Source organism: Sparus aurata, chromosome 8 (assembly GCF_900880675.1).
Source record: "Sparus aurata chromosome 8, fSpaAur1.1, whole genome shotgun sequence".
Taxonomy (NCBI): Eukaryota; Metazoa; Chordata; class Actinopteri; order Spariformes; family Sparidae; genus Sparus; species Sparus aurata.
The window spans coordinates 14,564,326-14,587,279 of record NC_044194.1 but is presented as its reverse complement, the minus strand read 5'-3'; the positions used below and the strand labels follow the sequence as shown (position 1 = coordinate 14,587,279).

Below are 22,954 nucleotides of genomic sequence, written 5' to 3'. Positions count from 1 at the left end.
AATACACATAAAAATAGCTCAGATCCATTGTTTAAGCTTTCAGATAGCCTTCTTTGACCAACCAAAACCCAAATGTATTCAGTTTACTATTATAGATGTTTGCATTCAGTCAACCAGTCATGTTTAATTTTGAATTTATTATGATTATCCAGTTTATTTCTCGGGAATAGTGCATATTAATGAGCAGTTACTGTAAATATGCAAGAATTAGCCAAGAGGTTAGATTTCATCTGAAGTCTCTGGCCAGGTGTGAAGGAGGCAACCTAAAATCAGGGAACAGGTTTACAACAAAAGCTTATCAAGTACACTAAAAGCAGGACAAAGACGGCGATAAAGTGAAACAACTGTCTGTCACTCAATGACTTAAACTATCAACAAATTATCCAAACTACTTTGAAGCATATTGACTAGTCGTCTCAGGAGGAGTCCAGAGCTCCCCCTGGGAGACAAACATCGGGACCAACTCTCCTCACTTCCTCATGGAGCGTCGCGCAGTTTTGACGTCACGCCGGGGGTCCTCCATGAGCGGGTGTCTCCACGTGAGAGTATCAACAGCATGATGGCCGGCGTGTGAACTGAGCCCTCGACTTGTGTGGAGTTTTGTGAAGATTAAACATCAGTCAGCTCGTCTGTATCTGAAGGTATTTACACAATCTTTGGATGTGGTGTGATGCTTTAATTCTGCGCTACTTCCTCCTCACTTTGTGGTGTTTTTTTTTTATTTATTTCCTGCTGTCGTTAACTCTCATTTGTTTTGGCTGAGAGTTCGCTAGTGTCAGTCATTCCTCCCCGCTCAGTTGACAGCACTGCACGGGTGTAGCTGAAACGATTAGCTCGCACTGTGTCGCTGATATTCGCTTATGTGCGTTTATGTGATGCTTGTGATTTCCTCTCAGCAGCTGTAAGGCGATGGCGACAGTCCGCAAGAAGGTCGACAACCGGATTCGCGTCCAGATTGAGAATGGAGTCGCTCTGCAGCATCGCACCATGTTCGTGGTGGTGGGAGACCGTGGAAGAGATCAGGTAATGTCAAAGCGATCAGCCTCGGTGGCAGCAGGCTGGTTTTAATGATTAGATCAGTCGGTGTAGCTAATCGTTCGAATCTGTCTGTGATCCAGGTGGTCATTCTTCATCACATCCTGTCCAAAGCCTCCGTCAGAGCTCGACCCTCCGTGCTGTGGTGCTACAAGAAAGACCTGGGATTCAGCAGGTAAGTCAGACGGAGCTGGTTGTCATTGGCCGTGTTCAGCAGGGGAGGGGAGGAGAGTTTGATGTGTGTGATATGTCTGAAACAGCAATCGGAAGAAGCGCATGAGGCAGCTGCAGAAGAAGATAAAAACCGGAACACTGAACCTGAACCAGGATGACCCGTTTGAGCTGTTCGTGGCTGCGACCAACATCCGCTACTGTTACTACAACGAGACACACAAGATCCTGGGAAACACCTTCGGCATGTGCGTCCTGCAGGTGAGTCAACTTCTCCTCAGCTGTAGACCAGTAAGTGTTGCATATGATATAACTAGGGATAGACCGATTATCAGCCCTGACCGATTACTAGGCCAATATTCAGCATTTTTCCTGATTATCGGTATCAGTGATTCTTGTGTCAGAAACACATTTTAAAATGGGCTACTTTGGCTCTGATGCAGCGTCCTCTCACACAATGTCCCTCTCCAGAATTTGAGTATTGGTCGTGCTCTACCGTATGAATAAACCAATTTACATGGTATTATATAAAGTTGTTTTTTTTTTGACATCTTATAGACATTTAATTATTTAATTGTGAAAATAATCAGCACATTGAAGGATACAAAATGACATCAAATACTGACGCTTTGGGTTGGCAGCCTCGGTTGGACACTCTGGGAGTGAGACTCTCGATTGTCTTCTTAAAATAACGTTTTGTTGCTTTAATCAATATTGAAAATAATAATGCTTAACATTATTGGGTTAAATCCAAAAAAGGTTTGGTTCTACTCCTGTAGACGAATATTGACCTAACCAATATACTCGAATCTTAAGTGCTTTTATTTTCTGTGTCAAACAGGATTTTGAAGCCATCACTCCAAATCTTTTGGCACGAACTATTGAAACAGTAGAAGGAGGCGGGATAGTAGTGTTACTGCTGAGGACGATGAACTCTCTCAAGCAGCTGTACACTATGACTATGGTAAGTCTGTCGCCTGTTCTCTCGCCTCCACACATGTCAGATTGCGTTTGGTAATCCTGATGGTTTTGGATCATTGTGGCTCGTTCTCTCGCAGGACGTGCACGCTCGATACCGGACCGAGGCTCATCAGGACGTGGTGGGAAGGTTCAATGAGAGGTGAGTCCTCTTCCAGCTTTCACTGGATATGGAGCTTTTTTGGTCGATGGAATGACGATTTTATTTACTAGTTTGGATTCACTGTTTCTAGGTTCATTCTGTCGCTTGCATCCTGCAAGAACTGCATGGTCATTGATGACCAACTCAACATCCTGCCAGTGTCCAGCCACGTGGCCAACATCAAGGCCGTCCCTCCAAAGACTCAGGTGACTTTATTAGAGTAGAAGTCGTAAGTCAAGTTAGTTGTCATCACAAATGATTTTTTTTTTTACTGCTTCTTGTGTCTCCATCTTGGGGACGGATGTGACAGACATTTTTCGATCTTTCTGGCATTTTGTTAGAAACTGGACAATTAATCTAAAGAAAAAAATGCATAGTAAGAAAATAATTAATTGTATAGAAAAATCTATATGCTCTAGAAAGAGATCACAGAATGATGTGAAAAAGTGCTATTTAAAAAGAAAAAAAAACAGCTTGAAATGCAGTGAATAAGGAAAAACATTTTATTTACCTGCATTTAGTCTCCATGCAGACTTCTGACGTTGATTTTTGATCATACGTTCTATCACCATCACATGATCGAACAGTGTTATGTGTCATGAAGGCGGAAGATGCACAATGGAAGTGTCACAACAGTAAATTCACTGCTTGTTTGTACAGAATGTGGATCACATATTCCCTCAGTGATGGCTCTTCTCCACTGGTTCCCAGTCTTCGGACAAAAAATGATACATTCATTATGCAAGTCACTACATTTTAAGGCCTCTTACAAATGAGTGTTTACCATTTGGAGGATCCGCAGGTCTTGCTGTTTCCCTGATTTCTGACGAGTTCTCTCCTTCCCATCAGGAGGACGGTTTGTCTCCTCGAGAACAGGAGCTGAAGGATCTGAAGGAGTCCCTTCAGGACACGCAGCCTGTGGGTGTGTTGGTGGATTCCTGCAGGACTATGGACCAGGTGTGGACCCCTCATAGACACTTTGCCGCGCTAAGAGGGCAAAGACATTAACAGTGCTCTGAGAATTTACACCTCAGTAGTCGTCCCATTTTGTTTCAGTCTTCAGACTTTAAGTTCTCATGTCCTCTAGGCTAAAGGAGTGCTGAAGTTCATTGAGGCGATCTCAGAGAAGACTCTGAGGAGCACCGTGGCTCTGACTGCTGCCCGAGGTCGGGGCAAGTCTGCAGCACTGGGGCTGGCTGTCGCTGGAGCTGTGGCTTTTGGGTACAAATTAGTGTCTTAACGTCACACAAATAAATCAGTCCGTTTATACTGTACATGATGTTTGCTAATGATTGCCTAAAATTCTGTACAGATACTCCAATATCTTTGTAACCTCACCGAGCCCGGACAACCTCCACACCATGTTTGAATTCATCTTCAAAGGCTTCGATGCTCTGCAGTATCAGGTAGACTGCCCGAGAATCCCGTCTGTGCCAAAGATGGTATGTTGGTGTTGTGAGCACACACCACTTCATATTCTTTTTTTAATTTTTTATTTTTTTATACATTTGTAGGAGCATCTCGACTATGAAATCATCCAGTCTCTTAATCCAGAGTTCAACAAAGCTGTGGTGCGGGTGAACATCTTCAAAGAGCATCGGCAGACGATTCAGGTAAACGGGACCAGAGGACTCTTCTTCATTTCCTGTTCCTTACAACAGCAGGGGAACATGTCTGACCTTTCCTGTTTATGCGACCGACAGTACATCCACCCAGGTGATGCAGTGAAGCTGGGCCAGGCTGAGCTGCTGGTCATCGACGAGGCCGCAGCCATCCCCCTTCCTCTGGTTAAGAAGCTGCTCGGGCCGTATCTGGTTTTCATGTCGTCCACCATCAACGGGTCAGTAATGGAGCTGAACTTACCTCATCAGATAAAACATTGCTTTAATCAGAAAAAAAACATTATGCACAAGGACATTTTGGGTGATAAGGGGTTTAATGACCAGTAAAGTAGAAACAATATAAATAAATAGCTTTTTTTGCTCGACTACTCGTCAAAACCCAAAGTTTGATTCCATGATAATAAACGACTGAGAAAATTGAGAAACATTGATGTATTGTAGGAGCAGTCCCCAGTGAATTTCCAGGGTTTTTAGTTTAAAAATGGACTTAAACCATTTGTTACTTATCACGTTAGTTAATATTCTGTCAAACGATAAATTTCTTCATCATTTCAGCTCTAATTATTTGCATTTCTAACCGCTGTTCTTTCATCTCTGCAGGTATGAAGGCACCGGACGCTCTCTCTCCCTCAAACTGCTTCAGCAGTTGAGGCAGCAGAGTGCAGAGAGTATGCAGAGCATGTCAGCAGAGAACAGGACGGCTAACACAGCGAGGCTAGCAGCAGGTAAACATCTGTGTTTTACTGTGTGTGTGTATGTGTGTGTGTATCTCTGTCCTCTGACTGTTGGTCCACCACTGTCCATGCACAGCTCGATCGCTCCACGAAGTGTCTCTTCACGAGTCCATCCGGTACGCTCCCGGAGACGCCGTAGAGAAGTGGCTGAATGATCTCCTCTGCCTGGACTGTCTGAACATACCCAGGCTCATCTCTGGCTGCCCACTTCCACAGACTTGTGACCTGTATCCTTGACTTCAAAAGATTACTCGGATTACAATATATCAATACAAGCAAAACACAACACAATATATCACACAAGCAAAACATTTGAAGAGTTCAGGAAAAATAACAACCCAGAGTCAGTGGTCAGATGCTTAGGAGTGTTTCTCTGGCAACATTTAATTGAATTAAGTATGTATTTTTAAATATGCAAGTCAAAGAAAAAAATAAAGATCAAATCGGGTTTGAATTGGATTCTTATCTGGAATTCTTATTCTTATTGCATCACTGTAAACGACCATGTCTCTAAATATTTCCAACGATATGTGAGTTTTAAACAAAACAAGTTTCAGTTTCTTGTGTTTGTCCTCAGCCTGCACTCTCCAGATATTATGTGAACCGAGACACACTGTTCTGTTACCACAAAGCATCTGAGGCCTTCCTGCAGAGGCTGATGGCTCTCTACGTGGCTTCGCACTACAAGGTGACATTTATTAGTTTGAATTCACCTCATCCAGCGTAATAACTGACACACACAGTGCTGTTTTATCCATTTTATTAATGTTTCTTTGCTGACTTGATTTTTTTCCTGCGGATCCAGAATTCACCAAACGACCTTCAGATGTTGTCCGACGCTCCGGCCCATCACCTCTTCTGCCTCCTTCCTCCTGTTCCGCCCACACAGAACTCACTACCTGAGGTCCTCGCTGTGGTGCAGGTAAGACAATATGATGTTCTGTTTTTAATTTAATTTTTTTACTGCCTAGCAGTCTGTAATTGATTTCAAGCATTCAGAGACAATGTCCAGCCTGTTTAATATTGACTTGACTTAATACATTTGTTCTTCTTTGGTCCCTCAGGTGTGTCTGGAGGGAGAAATATCTCGGCAGTCCATCCTAAACAGTTTGTCCAGAGGAAAGAAGGCCTCTGGTGACCTCATTCCCTGGACGGTGTCCGAACAGGTACTCACTGCTCACAAAGCTTTTTTTTTTCTTTTACAAAATCTCAGCACACAAGTTTTTTTTCCCGCAGTGCAAACATGAATCTTCTGCTCTTGTCTCTGCAGTTCCAAGACTCAGAGTTCGCCGGCCTCTCTGGAGGAAGAGTGGTGCGAATAGCCGTCAATCCAGACTATCAAGGGGTGAGAACATGAAAAAGTTTCAGTCTGCGGTGTCCAGTTTTTAATCAGTCCGTATGCCCTGCATGTAACTGGTTTCCAACCTGTCCATCAGATGGGCTACGGCTCCAGAGCTCTCCAACTGCTGCAGATGTACTATGAGGGCAAGTTTCCCACCATGGATGAGAGCACACACTCAAATCACAAAGAGATCACCTCCGTCAGCAGTGAGGTAATGTATTCCGTTGAAAGGCATGAATTCCTCACTTTAAGTGTAACGAGAGTCAAAATATAAGTTAGGCAGATGAAAAACTGACAGCAGCCGTCTTGTTTCTCAGGCCGTCAGTCTGCTGGAGGAGGTGATCACGCCACGGAGGGAGCTCCCTCCTCTGCTGCTGAAGCTGAGTGAGAGGAGAGCAGAGAGACTGGACTATCTGGGAGTGTCCTATGGCCTCACTGCACAGCTGCTCAAGTGAGTTAACTTTGTGGAGAAGGGAAAGAGGGTGGTAATGTTTTGCAGATTTAGAAATGTCAAAAACTGTTTTTGCAAACTAACAGGTTCTGGAAGAAAGCAGGTTATACTCCAGTCTACTTAAGACAAACCCCTGTAAGTATATTTGAAAAAAAAACATTAAATTCTGTACATTGTGCTGTTGTCACATACTGTAATTGTTATTTGTGGTTGTATCTAGAATGACCTGACAGGAGAACACTCTTGTGTGATGCTGAAGGGGCTGAACACAGATGAAGCCCCCGAGCAGAGCCAGTGGCTTTCTGCCTTCTGGAAAGGTGAACTTTGCCTGTACTTTCTGTGCAGATCTGGTGTGTTTTAAACTTTTTATTACAGTTTGACTGAACAGTTGCCGTTTTCCTCAGATTTCCGCCGGCGCTTCCTGTCTCTCCTCTCCTACCAGTTCAGCAGCTTCCATCCGAGCCTTGCCCTCAGCATCCTGCAGAATAAGAAGTCCAAGGAGGAGACGAGCAGTAAGACCCCTCTAGTAACTAACATAATCAGATTTGCCTCTGCGTCTCACAGACCTGAACTTACTTTGCTTTGGTCTTCACAGCTCTCAGTAGCTCTGAGCTGGCAGCCCATTTCAGCCCTTACGACCTCAAACGCCTGGAGTTGTACTCCAGGAGCATGGTGGACTACCACCTGATCATGGACCTGGTCCCAGCAGTGGCACGCATCTACTTCCTCAAGCAGCTTGGTGACGTGTCTCTCTCAGCCGCACAGTGTGTAAGTTTCCCCTTATGTCATGGCTTCCTCTACTAAATACAGTATTATTGTCATATTTGTTGATTATCCCTGTTCTTTCTAGGCATTACTCTTGGGTATAGGGTTACAGCACAAATCGGTGGATCAGCTAGAAAAAGAAATCGAGCTACCGAGCTCGCAGCTCATGGGCCTCTTTAATCGTCTGATCCGGAAATTTGTGCAAGTAAGTCCACTATTGAAGTCGTAACATTTTAAAAAGAGGATGCCATGAAGTCTACCTTTGCAACAACATTAATAATCTCTGTTGTTCTGGCCTTTACTACCCTAGGTCTTTACCAGGATCCAAGAAAAAGCCATTGAGGCAGAGATGGCGACCACAAAAGACGTTTCAATGGAGCCGACTGCCAAAAGCCTTACTGATGATCTAGTATGTGGTCAACTAGTTCGATGTTTTATCATTTATTTAATGTTTTTAATTTAAAACTTAACAATAAATGTATCTGCTACCAACAGAATGAAGCTGCTAAAGAGTTTGACGAGAGACACAAGCAGGATGTGGAGAAAGTGAAGGAACTGGACCTGGAAGAGTAAGTATGAGCTTTAAGGGGGGTGACCTGTGTCATTCTTTGCATGTTGCATTTTTAAGTGAACCAAAAAACACAGGGCAATATTTACTGTAATGATTTGGTTTGTATTTATAGGTACAAGATCCGAGGAGATGATGATGAATGGGGCGAGGTGTTGAAGAACGCAGGAAACACGGCTATCGTCAGCATCAAGAGGTGAAGTGACATCCAGGATCTTTGGCTGTAATCTTTGGTTGTCATTGAAACATGTTTGTAACGATGTTTTGCCCCCAACAGTGACAAGAAGAGGAAGTGGGATGGGGGAAGTGCCATAGCAAGCAACGGAGCTCCGCAGCAGGGGAAACAAAAGAAGAAGGAAATGCAACACGGCAAGTTCAAGAAGAACAAGGACAAACATGGAAAATTTGGGAAGAAGATGTGACAGGAACCAGTGCTGCATTGACGGGACAGTATGTGGGAACAAAGCAGCGCCGAAGTTGCCTGTCATTTGGATATCTTTGGATGAACTTGCAGGTACTGAAGACTGGATATCCACTGAGATTTGTGTCTTTAATCCATGACAGTTTGTTTGAATCCCGCTCCCTGAATACACCAAGATTTGTACATTATGTCGTCACAAGTTTGGTTCTTAGAGTTATGTTGAGTGCAACACTGCACCCTGAACATCAACAGAAAATAACACACTTACTGTTGTTGTACTAAATCTGTATAATTTACTTTTATGTATTTCAAACATGTTCACAGTATTTTAAGAGTTCCCTTTTGAGTTTGTCATGATTTCTACAAAAGCTTGTAAAAAGTTAATACAAAGTCTTTTTTAAACTGAGTATGGTTGGCTTTAGGTTCCACTGAGCAGGTCACTTGAACACTTGAGGCTGGAGATCAGTCCACTTCTGTTTGAGCTGCTGTTTCACAGTGTCTGGTGCGAAGATACAGTCTATGGCCTCCCGGGAGAGCTTCCATACGGCTTCGCGATCGAGACCAAACGTGGAAGCTGCCAGCTGATATTCCTGAGACAAGTCTGTAGAGAAGACTCCTTTATCATCAGTCTGCAAAGATAGAAAGACAATAAAAGTCATTCATGGAACATGGAACTTTGATTTTGCGACCATTAAGTGTCATCTTAGGTTCTATGATATTGTTGTTGTTTTTTATAAGGGTACATCGAATTTACACATCAGTTTACTTATCATGAAAAGTACAACTCAGAGCTGTGGCACAGGTTATGTGACTACTTAACTGTTTTGATAAATTGGTTGAGTGGAAAGGTTTTAGACAATAAAAACAAACATGTTTAAGACACTTGTTTTAACTATATTTCAAGTTTAGAAATATATTTGAATTCAGCTGCAGTCCTTGAAAGATGCTTGATTTCCAACATAATCCGGCGTTTCATCTACACAGTGACTCACGAACAAAAGATCAAAGAAGCTATCACTCTTGGGGTCAAAATGAGCAAGAATTAGATAATCACGATCAAAGCATTCATTGTGAGTTAACATGAACAACTGGTAAAATCAAAAATTTAAAAATATAAATTGCTGTTGGTATTAATGAAATCTGTAAACATTATTTCTGACAGTTGTGTTTAAAGTAATACTTTGTGTGTGTGATGTGAGGATAAAGGCTCACAGACATTAATGGTTTGGATATCTTCAAAGTCCTTGAATTCCATTCTTAAAATTTTGTACACAAACATTTTAAATGCTACGCAGCCCCACCCAATGAAATTTAAAATATATACTAGATGTTATTTTAAAAAGGCTTCACTGCCCGTGAGGTGCAAAGGTGAAACTTACACATATCACACTTGGATGTCCCTTCTGGTACCAGTAATTGAAATGATGTTTGGAGTAACAAGGCACAGTTTGTCCTTTGACATTTGACGTCAGACACAGTTCTGCAAGACAAAGAAAGTTAAGAAACTAAAAGTCAGCTTTGCACAGCACAGACAGTTATTCAATTGACCTCAGTCTTACCCAGCGGTATGTTGTTCTTCACCACTTTGTCAACAAGACCTTCAGAACCGCCCACTTCAGGATGTAAGAAAGTGCCGTGACCGATCCTGTCTGGAGGAAGATTCAACAGCAGGTTCGACTCCTCCAGCTGTGATGGTACCTGCGACAGTTTTAGTTGTAATGTCAGAACGCTCACAGATAATGTGACCACAGATAATAAATTGCATTATAAATGTTGTGGTCGTACTTCTGAAAGGTGCAGTGACAACTTCAATCCACAGTTCTTGGCCCTTTGTAAGGCAGGAAGTAGGTCTTTGCCATGGCCAACCTGAAGTTGAAAACACATGAACAAACAGAAGAATGTGTGTTTGGTGCACTGACAAGAAAAAGTAAAACTAATGTTTTCTTAAAAGCCCAACACTTCACCGACCGTTGGGTCTCCACTGAGGTCAAGTCCCACCACCAAACCATCAGAGGACAGCATGAACTCCTCAGCCAGCTTCACTGTTTCCATGGCAACTTCAGTCCCATTCCTGCGGTCAATGGCCACCAAAAACCTTCAGGACAAAAGGGCTCATTTAGAAGCACGCACTACTTTGGCAGCAGTCAAATTACTGGATCATCATAGTCAAACTTCCTGCAGTATTTTGGTGGTTTTATCACATCAGGAGACATAAAAGCACAGTGAAATAATAAAGGCTATGCATACCTGACATCAATGTCCACTCCCTCCTCTTTACACTGTTGGATGGCTTTGAGACAAGTTTCAACATATGACTTTTTTGTAAGTCCTAACGAAAAGATCATCAACTGTTAAGCCTTGTAACAATCGTGACGATAATCATGCAATCATAATATCAGGTTTCCACTATGACATCCATACCTGTGTCTTTCTCCTCCCTTGGAGTACTTCTTAGTTCTAAATATTTGACACCATCAGCTGCAAACTCTTTGATAACATCTGTAGCCACCTGGTGGAAAAAAATAATTTTAAATTTTTTTTTCATTGATATCCTGGACAAAAATAAGGGAAAAGACAGAAAAACTTAGTTTTAACTTGGACAAACAATCCTCACCATCAGGATATCCTCCTCCGTGTTCACCAGCTGTTGGATGACCTTGAAGACCTGAAAACATCTGCAGACATGCACACCATTTTGTTTCAATGCCTTCTATTATTTTCTATTTTCTTTTTGTCTTGAATTCACAATTGACTAACTGAACACTGTTGCTTCAATGGAAGCCCATTTCTGCCAGTTAAAGATAAAAGGTTATGACTTTTGACCTTATAATCTATACTTTTAATCTCATACTTTTTACCTTTTGTCTCATAATCATCACCATTCTCATATTTATGTCTTTTACTTAATCACTTTGACTTTTTATCCCCTAATTTTTTACCTTTTAACTTCATCTTAACACTTTGATATTTTTATTCATAATTTTGACATTTATCTCATCTCTTTGACTTTTCATCCCATAAATCATAATTATGGGATTATACTGAATTTTAATCTAATCATTTTGGCTTTTTATCTCATAATTATTACTTAGGATATGATAAATTTGACTTTTTAACTATAATAAATGTGTATCTCATAATTATTATCTTTTTTATCTAATAATTTGAACTCTTTATCTCATCACTTTTACCATTCCTCTCACAATTATTACTTTTTACAGTTTTTCTCAATTGCTAAAACACTAAAACCTATTGGCTGAACAAAGTTTGCAGTTGCCTAAACATATATGCCTGGATACGGCACACAAGAGGCTTCTTCCCCCCTTTGCCTCAGGAGGGAAAATATTGCTTGTGATGTGGACGAAGTGCTCTGGCCTGACCCAGCCCAAAGACAAGAAGAAGCACATTGATCACATGTTTACTCCCTTGATTTTTGTATTGTATACTGTAGTACAGTGTATTGAAAGCTGCATACTGTACAATAAACAAATTGTCCGGCCCTGAACATTGTGCTTTCCATTTTTTTACAGTACTGACTCCTCAATAGATTTTGACTGGTTTCAGGTTCATATCAACAAAGAACAAGAATTACAGTATCACAGAAACAAAGGACAAGTTTGTGAGATGCAGGATACAGTGCTGTAAAAATAGGGGTGCAAGGAGGAGGAGGAACAAAAAAAATTGCACAGAGCAAAGCAGAGTATAATTTCTGATTAATTTTGAGCTACTATGATAGAACATGTTTTCATTCATCAAAAGACAATGACAGAAAAATATTAAATTTGTTTTGAGTTTAGAAATGTACTTCTCCCTGAGAACTACATGTTTTGAACAACGTATTTTCTATTTTTCAGTGTATTGTTTACTGACTGCTTGAGAGTGTATATCATTTGGATCGCTTTGTTTATGATTTGAGAGCAGTGTTTGGTTTTGAGCACAGGTAAATCTGTTTTGAGGCAAAAGTTTCATTTTGCATGAGGAGTCAGAGGTTTTGTAAATAGTGCTTGAAGCTGAGGTTTTGTGTTTGATGTTTTCAGAAAATGAAGCAAGGTTTCAGAAATTGTGTTTTAGCAATTGAGAAAAACTGTAATATAATAATTTGACTTTTTATCTCATCACTTTTACCCTTTATCTCATTATTAGGATTTTTCACCTCATCATTTTTTTTACCGTTTATCTCATAATTATGACTTTATGTCATAAGTTTGACCTTTTAATTCATAATTATGACTCTTTGTCTTGTTATATTGACATTTATCTCATCACTTTGACTTTTCATCCCATATTTATAACCATAATTTTGGCTTTTTATCTTGTAATTATTACTCTTGATATCATTATTTTGACTTTTTAACTTATAATAATGACTTCTTATCTCATCACTTTTATTCTCATTTGACTTTGTATCTCAAAATTATGATTTACTATCGGAATATTTATTTATTTATTTTTTTCACCAAGTTTAGTTTTCACAGTTTATTTCTTTAACTGCTGGAAGGGTCTTCCATGTGCTTCCCACTGAACCTACAGAAGCAATATCTTCTCTGTCAGCAACTGAATTTTTTAATTTATCACCAACCTGAAAAAACTAAAGGAATGAATGAACGAAATGACGGAGACTTGACCTTTAAATAGATTATTATAATTTTAATTCAAACTGCCGCGTTAAGTCTCATTGAAGTACAGTTCAAGGATTAATATACATTTATACGCACTCGTCCAGTGTCCTCCGCTGGCCTTTGCCGATGGCCGTCATGCTGTGCTCGATGTTGAGATGAGGTTTTCGGCTGAAAAGTTTCTCGATGGTCTGGTAGCTGACGGAGCCGTTGAGGTGAGCATGAAGCTCCTGGAGACAGTCAACAGGCTAATGTTAGCATGTAGCTATCACAAACGTCCATTCACTCTCTTTAAAACTCCTTTAAGTCCCTATTCCTCCAAAGCGTCTTCAACACATTTATCACTTACCACTTTTGGCAGCTCCCGATAAAAGACATCAGCCTCACTTTCCATCACAAATATAAAAAAAAAGCCTGAGTTAGTCCGCGAGCTTTAATTTGTGATCTGTCACATAACGCTGACACTCAGCTTCTGTTGTTTTCAGTGCACTTTGTGCTGTTGCATCGCCAAGTGCAACAAAGAAAGTCCTCCCCTTCAACAAAAGGTTCCGCCACTTCCGCTCAGCTGAAAGCGCGGTATACACACACACATAGACTATATTGCAAAAGTATTTGCTCACCAATACCAATATTGAGATTTGTTTGTTTATATCAGCCATTAGTACATTTTTTAAACATTAACAATCAGTCTTGATACAAATACCTTAGATTTTATCCAGGCTAGTAGCATAACTATGAATGGCAATGTTAGTCTGTCAGCTGGTCGAGTGTCCCTTTTCTACAAATCCAAGGTGGCAACCCCAACATAGACAGATGGTGGTATGTGCCGTCTGAGACTAAGTGGAAGTGAAGGAAACATAAATCTAGTAAATACACTTACTATCTTCTCTATAAGCCCAGTTTATGTGAATAATATCACTATTCCTACAATAACCCCTTTTCATCTTCAACTGAACGTCATGAGGGTAATAATACACACTGGTATTATTATATACTGGTAGTACTGCATTCCATGAGGAATACCTATGTTATTCAATTGAAATTCAATTAAAAAAACTTTACTTGTCCCCGGGGGGCCAATTGAAGGCGGAGTAGTTGTACACATACAAAAAAAGTCAGCAATTACACAAGTCAACATGTTAGTTAGACTTAATAAACTAAGATAAGAAATTTACAGTATTTACATGAGGTGCAAAGTATTGTGAGACCAGTTGGGTTGTGCATTAAGAGGCAGCAGCAAGTCACTGCAAATGTGCAATGTGAAAAATGCAATAGAGAGAGAGACGAAGTGGGAAATGCAGTGATTTCATTATTTGTTTACACTGAAATAAATATTCACCAAACACCAAATTTTGCTGTACAACAACAATGACTCATGCTTTGTGTCCTAATTAATCACAATGTTCCCATTCTTAATGGTTGGTTGTTGTCAAATGTTAACTATATAAAACAGCCCAAGGATTATAAAACATTGTGGGATAAAATAAAGATGAAAAATGTTACATGGCATCAGTAAATTTATGAGACCTTTGACTCTTGATCGCCTGAAATTTGTGGCCACACAGTACTGACTTTATTTCAGGGCATTACAATATCTCTACATGTTGCATCCATCACTGTCACCTAACTCATGTGTGTAAGTGTTCACAACTCTGTTCTAATTCATTGATCCATTCATTCATATGTTTTTGCTTAATGTACCTCAGAGTGTCTGGTTCAGTGGATGGTGTTTACATTCAAACTGCTGCTAGGAGAACATGTTGCTTTGATCAGAACTCCTTACTTTCATCAAGGAATGTTCTATAACTGTTGTCACACAGAGCAGTTCTAAAAGACTGGCTACTTAAGTACAGGAGAGCTTATAAATATATCTTAGAAGTGATCCAGAGAGGTTTACAGTCTTTAACCACTACAGGTACAGGTGAGTCACCCAGTCTTTTTCTGTTTCAGGAGTCAGAAAGTAGAGATTAATTAATAATATTAAGAACCGTTTATTTATTTAGTATTACGGAGCTCAGAGAGGGAATTTGTATGCTTATTTAAACTAAATTGATCTTAAATTTAAGAACTTAGTACTGAACATTAACATTTAGTGGAATTTCCCTTCATTTTGCTTAGACCTCCAACAATCGGATGAACACTGAAATGTGGAATATGAAGTATATACATGATTGTCTATGTAAAGACCTAAAGCAGTAGTTTAACATGTTTTGTCTAATCGTTGACAGGATAGAAACCTGTGGATGGTTGCGAAAAAAATAAACATTATCTGTAGCACAATATCTGAATAGGGATGGATAAAAAAGGGAATGAACGTAACTTTTTCTCCTTTCCACCTGAATTGTTTTGGCAGGCGAGAGAAAAATGAATCCTACTGAACTCCCAACATGTTGCCTCTCCGAACTTCCCAGCGAATATAAGTTCCTGAAAGTTCTGGGAGAGGGCAGCTTTGGAAAGGTGGTGAGATGTTTGAACAAGGAAACCAATGAGACTGTGGCTATAAAGTTTCCGAAATATTTGGACGAAGATACCATGAATGAGGTTAGAAACGTTGTTGATTTTGATGTTCACCGTTGTAAAAGATATTGTATAGTCAGTAAGGTGCAGTAAGTACCTGGTGCGAAAAAGCAATTCCTTTAACTTAGTTGTCAAGTGACCTTAACAGGTAGAGCTACCTACAAACTTTAGTATGTAAAGATATAGTGATTATCAGTACACTAAGTTTAAACTCCACAATATGAAGCTCTACCCTTCAGCACTCTCCAAGACGTCCAACTTAAACAGTTTTGTCGGACTTCACACATGTTAACACGGTAACTAACTGCAAAAAAACTAATGTCAAACTTGCCTGTGTCTCCAGATCCCCATGCTCAGAAAGATCACGTGCTACAACCTTGATGAATACAACATTGTCAAGTACATTGACTGTTTTCAGACCAGAGTTGGAAAGGCGCTTGTGTTTGAGCCATTGGATATAAGCGTATATGACTACATCAAGATGAGAAGTTTTGCCCCTATGCTTCTGAGTGACATCAGAACCATCATCAAACAGGTATGAACACAACACCATCAGATGGAAAACAAAGGACTCAACATTCAGTTTTAAGCTTTCATACATTCTTACCTACCTTGTACTTTCAGATGGCTACTGCATTTGATGCGCTGAAGGGACTCCAGGTGATCCACACTGATGTCAAACTGGACAACATAATGATGGTGAATCACCTCCAACAACCCTTTGAAGTCAAGCTGATAGACTTTGGTCTGGCCATTTACAGATCAGAGGCCAGGACGGGCACAATTCTGCAACCAGAAGCTTTTAGGTAAAGTAGATTATTTGTATTATTATACTGAGTGAGTTAGTAGTTTGCTGTTTTTACCATGAAGAAGCAGCCGTGTGCTTCCTCCCTGTAACATCTTCTTTGCATGTGCTCACTTTCAAAAATATAACAGTGTAAACATCTTGGAATGATTCTCTTCCACTTTCAGGTCTCCAGAAATCATTTTGGGCTGTCCATTTTCTGAGGCCATTGATATGTGGGGCTTGGGCTGTGCAATGTTCCGGATGATCTGTGGCTGTGACCCATTCTCAGGAGAAACTGAATATGAAATAGTAAGTCATCTACTATGGTCAGACAATTTGTCAATCACTTGTACTTGTGTGTCTTCACTTGTGCTCATTCTTTTTCTCTAATTAGTGCTCCATGTATATCCGACATGTACGATGAGTGTATGGAGAGGGAATCAAAAATAAATTTAAAGAATATGAGGAATGAAAAACAGTCTTTTTTTTTTGTCCAAACAGATGAACATAATTTACTTTGAGTATGACAGAAGAAATGTATTTGAAGTTGAGTGGTGCAAAGAACTTTGTACCTTAGCTACGATCAGAGGTCTTAGTATTAGCATGTTGTCACAAGGAGAACAGAAGCTTTCCATTATGAACTGTCCTGCTCAGCCTCTGATTGGCTTACCCTTATATTCTTACCCAACCGAACAGGCCATTAAGATATGGGCCATGACTTTGCCCTCTTGAGAAAAATATTTTGCTTCCTCTTGCATATTTTGATGTAATTCTATGTTTAATCTCCAGATGCTTAGCATTGTTGAACTCCTGGGTCAGCCAGCAGACCGTCTACTTGATAAAGGTGAACGTACAAGGACTTTCTTCAAAGATACTGACTACGACGTGTGGAGAATCAAGGTACCACAATGAACCTTCTCTGACCTCTACAGAAGTTATTCACTCTTTTATCAGTATATTTTCTTGATAACATAACATGTTAACATTTCGCAATATTCAACAGTTGATCATTCAGATTGATTCAGCAAAAATATTAATAACAATACTTTGATCCGTCTTTCTGACTCCTTGCCAGAGAAGAGCAAATAAGGACCACAAGTTCCAGTCTTTGGATGATCTGAAAGTAGTAAGTGTGAAGTTACTTTGGTTGTCACTATGATCGATTTCCTGTACATGATCATGAGGATGACTTGACTGATGGTGAATTTGACCGATGTTTCCTCAACTAGATGCGTCTGGAGGAAAAAAACAACAGTGAAGCTGTAGAGCGAGAGCAGTGTATCGAGCTCCTGAAGGCCATGCTGGAAATTGATCCAGATGAGAGGATCACTCCCAGTGAAGTCCTCACTCATCCATTCATCACCAAAGACTACCCGAAGTAAGTGTGTGTGTGTGTGTGTGTGTGTGTGTGTGTGTGTGCGTGCGTGTATGTAAATAAATAATAGCAGATCTGAGAGGAAGTTTACATTATTATTTAAGACGTCATGACAATAACAGGATAATTCTGTGTGTGTGTGTGTGTGTGTGTTTTCATGTTTAGTGTCCAGATTGACATGGTCAAGGCATCAACAAGTTTAGGCTTTGAATGTGAGCCTCCTGCTGCTCCTCTGAAGGATGAAGACAGCATTAACATCCAACCAGATGACTGCACTCCATCTCCAGAAATTCTCCCATCAGGTGTGATCCTGGTTCGGCCTGTGACCGCCGAGAACACCCTGCTGCTGGAGGATCTGGAGAGTACAGTTAGTGAGCCTCCTGCCCCTCCTCTGAAGGAGGGAGACAGCATTAGCATCCAACAAGACGACTGCACTCTGTGTTCAGAAATTATCCCATCAGGTGTGATCCTGGTTCGGCCTGTGACTGCCGAGAACACACTGCTGCTGGAAGATCTGGAGAGTACAGCTAGGTAAAATTATGAAAAATAGTATCAAAATCTGTTGCCTTTATCTTTCCCTCACTTCCAAATCAAATCCACGTGATAGCTAGATTAAGATCTTTATTGCAGGAGGTAGTTAATGATCATACTGATTTGATCAAAAGCCACCAGAATCAAGAAAAATGAAGTTCCTTGTTGCAGCTTTGAGATGCGATGAAGATAACAGGAGTAACACTCTAACTGTTTCTTGTGTGTTTAGTTTTCAGTCCGGGCTGAACAAGACATCAGAGTCCTCCGTGAGTGACCCTGGCAGTAACCTGGAGATATCTGAGGACTCAACCACATGTGGTAAGTAACAGTCACCTCCACTTGTATCTGAATTGTTGTGCATTTTGAAGTACGTCTAAGGTGTTTAATGTCCTTTGATTTTCAGAAGACACTGGGACAAGGAAGAAGGGGAAGAGGAAGAATAGCTTCAGACGCATTGTCTCTTGGTTGAAGAAGACTTTCAGCCGTGTTTCCCCCATTGATTAGGGATGTGTGATGTAATGTTCTGTATAGGGATTCTTTGGCATGGCTTTCTGGGCTTTTGGGGAGTTTTGCAATCAAAATTGTCATTGTTTGCTCATTCTACCTGTGTCTTTGGTTTCCTCCGGGTGCTCCGGTTTTTCCTACAAACATAAAATATGTTGTAAAAAAACGTACAGGGAAGGATCTGATGCAGACAATCACACGTGACAATATTTGCTTGTAAAAGCCCCCATATCGCCTGAATGCCCTATAACAGAAACATGGCACATTCCCTCCTATCAGGTGAGATTGTTTCTTCTGGTTAAAAAATTCATCCTTGAGTTAGAAGGGAGACATTTCATTAAAGGTGTCTAGACAAAAATAAGAAAATGACCCTGTTTGTGTGTGTGTGTGTGTGTGTGTGTGTGTGTTGACTTGCCAAGTGATGAAGCATTGGCTTCGACAAGTGACAAATTTGTCAACCAGCTGGTCCACTGCACTTCATATCATTTGTGGTAAGTAACAGTCACCTCTACTTGTGTCTGAATTGTTGTGCATTTTGAAGTACGACTGAGGTATTTAATGTCCCTTGATTTTCAGAAAGAAGAAAGAGGTGGAAGAGGAAGAGTTGCTTCCGACCTGTCTTCTCTTGGTTGTGGGAGACTTCCAGCTGCTGTGTTTCCTGTGTCCATGAGGATAAGAGATGTGTGAAGCAAAGTTCTGTGTAGGGTTTCTTTAGCATGGTTGCCTGGGCTTCTAGGGAGCTGTGCAATCAAAGCCCTCATAGATCTTCCGAGGGCAGCATGGTGGCTCAGTGGTCAATTCTGGCAGCAGAAGGCACTTGCTTTTTCTAGGCTTCTTTCTGTCTGTGTAAAGATTGCTCATTGTCCCCATGTCTGCGTGGGTTTCCTCCGGGTGCTCCGGTTTCCTCCCACACTCAATCAGTCAATAAACAATTAGACTGGATTTTATGAAACTGTCCCATGACTTTCATTAGGCTAAGTAATTGCCACTAGTATTCAGTATTTCCTTAGTGTTGATTTCGGGTTTAGTATGTGAAGCTGAGTTACTCAGCACCTTTGTATTAATGTTGGATCAAATCACGTGAAATCTGTCCTTCATAGAAACAAGCCCACAGCAAAATAACATATTTTTTCAGCAAATAAATATTTTAAAAAATAAAGAAATCACTCCAAGGCAATGCACACTACCTGCTCTGCACCAAACAGCAGACAGACTGTTAGAGACTAGCTGGTGAACATAGTGGAACATTCAAACATCAACATGATTACACTACAATTAATACAGTATTCTGGAAGGATCAACTATCATCACTCAAGATATCACTGCTTGTTTAACTAGCAATTTAACTAGAAATGTTCTTTTAGAGATAAGTTGAAAGAATAAGACCACAGTGAATCAATACAGCTGTATATCTGCCAAATAGCAAATGACAATTTGTTAGTTGAATAAATGAGAGGATGCAATAACCATCCTGGTTTGCACATGTGATGAATTAATACCTCATACTGGCACACTGTCAGCTTCTGATTAAATGGATGTATATGTACATGGGCCTATTATGCATGCAAACATGCACGATCAGGTCTGTGGGCTACAGCAGGGGATTTCACTCGTCAGTATCCTGACCTCTTGAAGGTTGGTAGTTGAAACATCCCTGGGTCGTGAGCAATACACTGGATCGGATGAACAGTTGTTTCGATGTGAGGGTCACAGACAGACAGAGATTCAGGGAACAATAGGGACACCAAGCAGTTATTGTTATTAGTTGGTCAAAGGTCAAAGTTCAGGGACATGTGTAATTAAACTAAGTGATAGATTGTTAGATTTCTCCACATTGCTGCAGTGAAATGTAACCGAATGTGTACCTGTGACAGAGTAAGACATCAGGAAGAAGATGCAAAGACAATGATGAACTAACCTAAGAAGGAACTGATTTGACTTAAGGTCAAAGGTCAGGATACTGTAAGTAGAGTTTATTCATTTTGGAGGTGATTTTAAGGTGAGATTTCTCCACATTGCTGCAGTGAAATGTAAATCAGACAGCGGGTCACTATACCACACTTTCACAAACAGCGGCTCACTTTACGGCAGCAAAAGAAGGACTACTGGGATATTTTGGGATATTTTTTCCTACACATGGTAGTTTTACTGATTGCTGTTTATTTCTGGCTTATTGTGATAAGAACCTGCTGATCCAGTGTATTAGCCTTTTAGGCATCGATATACCAACCGGCTAAATTTGGGTATACTTTTATTTAAATCATATTTTCTTTGTTAACGGCTTATGCTGGTCATTCAAAGTACAGTGAACGCGATACATAATATGCCACAATGGTTAATGTTCTGTGACGTTGATTGTATATGAAGTATTATTGCATTCACCTAATAAAGAAAACCTGTCAGTAAGAATCGTTTGGTTGGTCGTCTCAAAGTTTCTGTCAGACTGGCTACGGTGGCTGGGCTAACATTAGCCATGTTAGATAAGGCTAGGTCTTTCAATAGCTTTAAGTAGTTTACAACAGTCTTTCAATGGCATTACAGTCTCTAGCGCCACATACCGTCATGTGTCCAAGGATTGGTATACCACTGGATTGGTATGCCAATCGTACTCCAAGGATTGGTATACCAGTCTTGGGATCTGTATATACCGCTGAGTAGCAACTGACATACCTTCAGGCACTTTTTGATCTTGAGCCCTCCAGAAGTATAATTATCTATCACATCTTTACACTCATAGCCTCCACCTTTTGATCGTAAAAGATTGTGTAATGTAATCACTTGATGGCACTGTTGCCCTGTTTGCACACTGCACTTGGTTTCGGCATAAAGTTTTGGGGGGCATCGAATACAACATTAATGAGCTAATAATACAAACGCAAAGATTCATTTTTTCCATAATTTAATAAACAAGCTGTTCTCAGAGGAAAATAAGGTCCTCAGAGCACTGTTTGAATGATAGAAAGATGGCAGGGTCTGCCACATATAAACAAAGTAAAACCGTATGAAACAGCGGTGTCCTTTAAAGTCAATTTGTTCTTCCCTAAAACTCCATAATGCACCTTTCTATCAGTATGGAATGTTGGAAAGAAAAGTAAAGCCCAAAACTTACCACAGCTTCTTCTTTCTGGCATTTTCACTGTTACTATTGTATTAAACTTAAGATTACTACTTTTATTCTAGTCACTTGATGATTTTTATACAAAACACATGACAACACTGGCATTTGGCATTTCTTCAGCATTTGCCGAAGAAGTAATACCATACTACAAAAATACAATGTCGCATGTAAACCTTTACTTCAAGGTAAAGTAAGTAAGTATTAATAGCAAAATATAGCCTACTATAAATACTTTACAGGTTAATATGCGGTTAATAACGGCCCATTTTATGATTGTTAAATGTATTTTTTGTATGATAACTGATCAATCAATCAACATATTATGCAGCATATAAATGGTGTAATTGGAAAATATGGAACAAGTGACAACTACTTTGTCACAGACTATGCAACTGGTTCATTGTCATTTATAAGATAATATACTGTGTAAGATAAATTATATCTTTAAATATAACAAAGTTGTTCTGGTTCTGATTACTTGAGTACACACTTAATTTTAACTACCATTGTCTATAAATATATATAATTTTACAACACTTTTCTAAAAAATAAAAAAATAAAAATACGTGAAACCTAAAACATTATTGCAAAATGTATATTTTTTTTATTGTTGAAAATGGCAACATAGTACATTTATTAACATTCTCCTTTTCTCAGAACATACAAAATCCTGATAGTTTGGTTAAATCCAAAGTTTGCAAAAAAGAAAGAAATTAAGTCAGCTGGAAAATTCTGTACATGGAATCATGTCTGAGCTGAATGGTGTTACTGTATCAGTAGTAAAGGTGAGATCTGTTCAAGCTTTTGCTTCCTTTTTTGACTTACAGAGGGATCCAAAGTAAGCATTAACACATTTCAAATGACATAACAACAAAAAAATAAAAGCTGCATCATTATTTTTAACTTAGTTCTTTTAACAAAACAATCAACATTCATGCAAAACGATGTACCTGGAAACTGTCAAAAATAATACAGCGAGTAAATGACATCAAAATCAGATTCCTACTTTTCTCCTCTTAGAACGGAAACAATGAATTCAGTCAACTTATTCAAATGATGGTGGTGTGCACACTTGCTTGAAATAAAACGATGCCATCATTTTGACCAGTAAAAGACATAAAATATGTAAGAGAAATCAGGTCAAGGCACTGTGGCACTGAGGCAAACATCAATATGACAGTTCAATGATTCACTCTTGATAACGAGCGCAAAAAGACCTACTACAGCGATCGAGCCAGGACTTAAAGTGAAACTCTCGCCAATTTGCAACCAAGGCT

At 39.9% G+C, this 22,954-nt stretch overlaps 3 protein-coding genes across 8 annotated transcripts; 2 read left to right on the top strand and 1 right to left on the bottom strand.

Annotated features, from left to right (window-relative positions):
- The first annotated feature begins 483 nt into the window (after window positions 1-483).
- On the top strand, window positions 484-9,107 carry nat10 (N-acetyltransferase 10). 2 transcript variants are annotated; one of them, XM_030426362.1, is made up of 29 exons: window positions 484-641; window positions 897-1,023; window positions 1,119-1,210; window positions 1,296-1,467; window positions 2,048-2,170; window positions 2,265-2,326; window positions 2,418-2,532; window positions 3,176-3,283; window positions 3,414-3,547; window positions 3,639-3,732; window positions 3,841-3,939; window positions 4,030-4,166; window positions 4,549-4,673; window positions 4,759-4,909; window positions 5,274-5,370; window positions 5,488-5,604; window positions 5,747-5,848; window positions 5,953-6,027; window positions 6,119-6,235; window positions 6,342-6,475; window positions 6,562-6,610; window positions 6,696-6,792; window positions 6,880-6,987; window positions 7,071-7,243; window positions 7,326-7,445; window positions 7,551-7,649; window positions 7,736-7,809; window positions 7,924-8,004; window positions 8,086-9,107. In XM_030426362.1, the coding sequence occupies exons 2-29, from the start codon at window positions 910-912 to the stop codon at window positions 8,228-8,230; spliced, it is 3,114 nt and encodes a 1,037-aa protein (XP_030282222.1). In that variant the 5' UTR covers window positions 484-641; window positions 897-909; the 3' UTR covers window positions 8,231-9,107. The 2 variants fall into 2 exon arrangements, with proteins under 2 accessions (XP_030282222.1, XP_030282223.1); XM_030426363.1 differs by having other exon boundaries at window positions 492-641; window positions 900-1,023.
- On the bottom strand, window positions 8,345-13,382 carry mapda (N6-Methyl-AMP deaminase). 2 transcript variants are annotated; one of them, XM_030426364.1, is made up of 10 exons: window positions 13,195-13,382; window positions 12,945-13,075; window positions 10,844-10,904; window positions 10,651-10,738; window positions 10,477-10,558; window positions 10,198-10,324; window positions 10,015-10,095; window positions 9,789-9,927; window positions 9,609-9,709; window positions 8,345-8,858 (listed from the first exon to the last, which is right to left on the bottom strand). In XM_030426364.1, exons 1-10 carry the CDS (start codon window positions 13,237-13,239, stop codon window positions 8,667-8,669), a joined length of 1,047 nt encoding a protein of 348 aa, XP_030282224.1. In that variant the 5' UTR covers window positions 13,240-13,382; the 3' UTR covers window positions 8,345-8,666. The 2 variants fall into 2 exon arrangements, with proteins under 2 accessions (XP_030282224.1, XP_030282225.1); XM_030426365.1 differs by having other exon boundaries at window positions 10,477-10,519.
- Window positions 13,383-14,627: 1,245 nt separating this feature from the next.
- LOC115586211 (homeodomain-interacting protein kinase 2-like) lies at window positions 14,628-19,506 on the top strand. 4 transcript variants are annotated; one of them, XM_030425045.1, is made up of 13 exons: window positions 14,628-14,766; window positions 15,199-15,386; window positions 15,706-15,897; window positions 15,987-16,168; window positions 16,335-16,458; window positions 16,939-17,049; window positions 17,213-17,275; window positions 17,379-17,527; window positions 17,690-18,055; window positions 18,285-18,373; window positions 18,462-18,838; window positions 18,979-19,050; window positions 19,136-19,506. In XM_030425045.1, exons 2-11 carry the CDS (start codon window positions 15,210-15,212, stop codon window positions 18,557-18,559), a joined length of 1,551 nt encoding a protein of 516 aa, XP_030280905.1. In that variant the 5' UTR covers window positions 14,628-14,766; window positions 15,199-15,209; the 3' UTR covers window positions 18,560-18,838; window positions 18,979-19,050; window positions 19,136-19,506. The 4 variants fall into 4 exon arrangements, with proteins under 4 accessions (XP_030280905.1, XP_030280907.1, XP_030280904.1 ...); XM_030425047.1 differs by having other exon boundaries at window positions 14,629-14,766; window positions 17,225-17,275; window positions 18,459-18,838; XM_030425044.1 differs by having other exon boundaries at window positions 14,629-14,766; window positions 18,459-18,838; window positions 19,140-19,506.
- The last annotated feature ends 3,448 nt before the right edge of the window (window positions 19,507-22,954 follow it).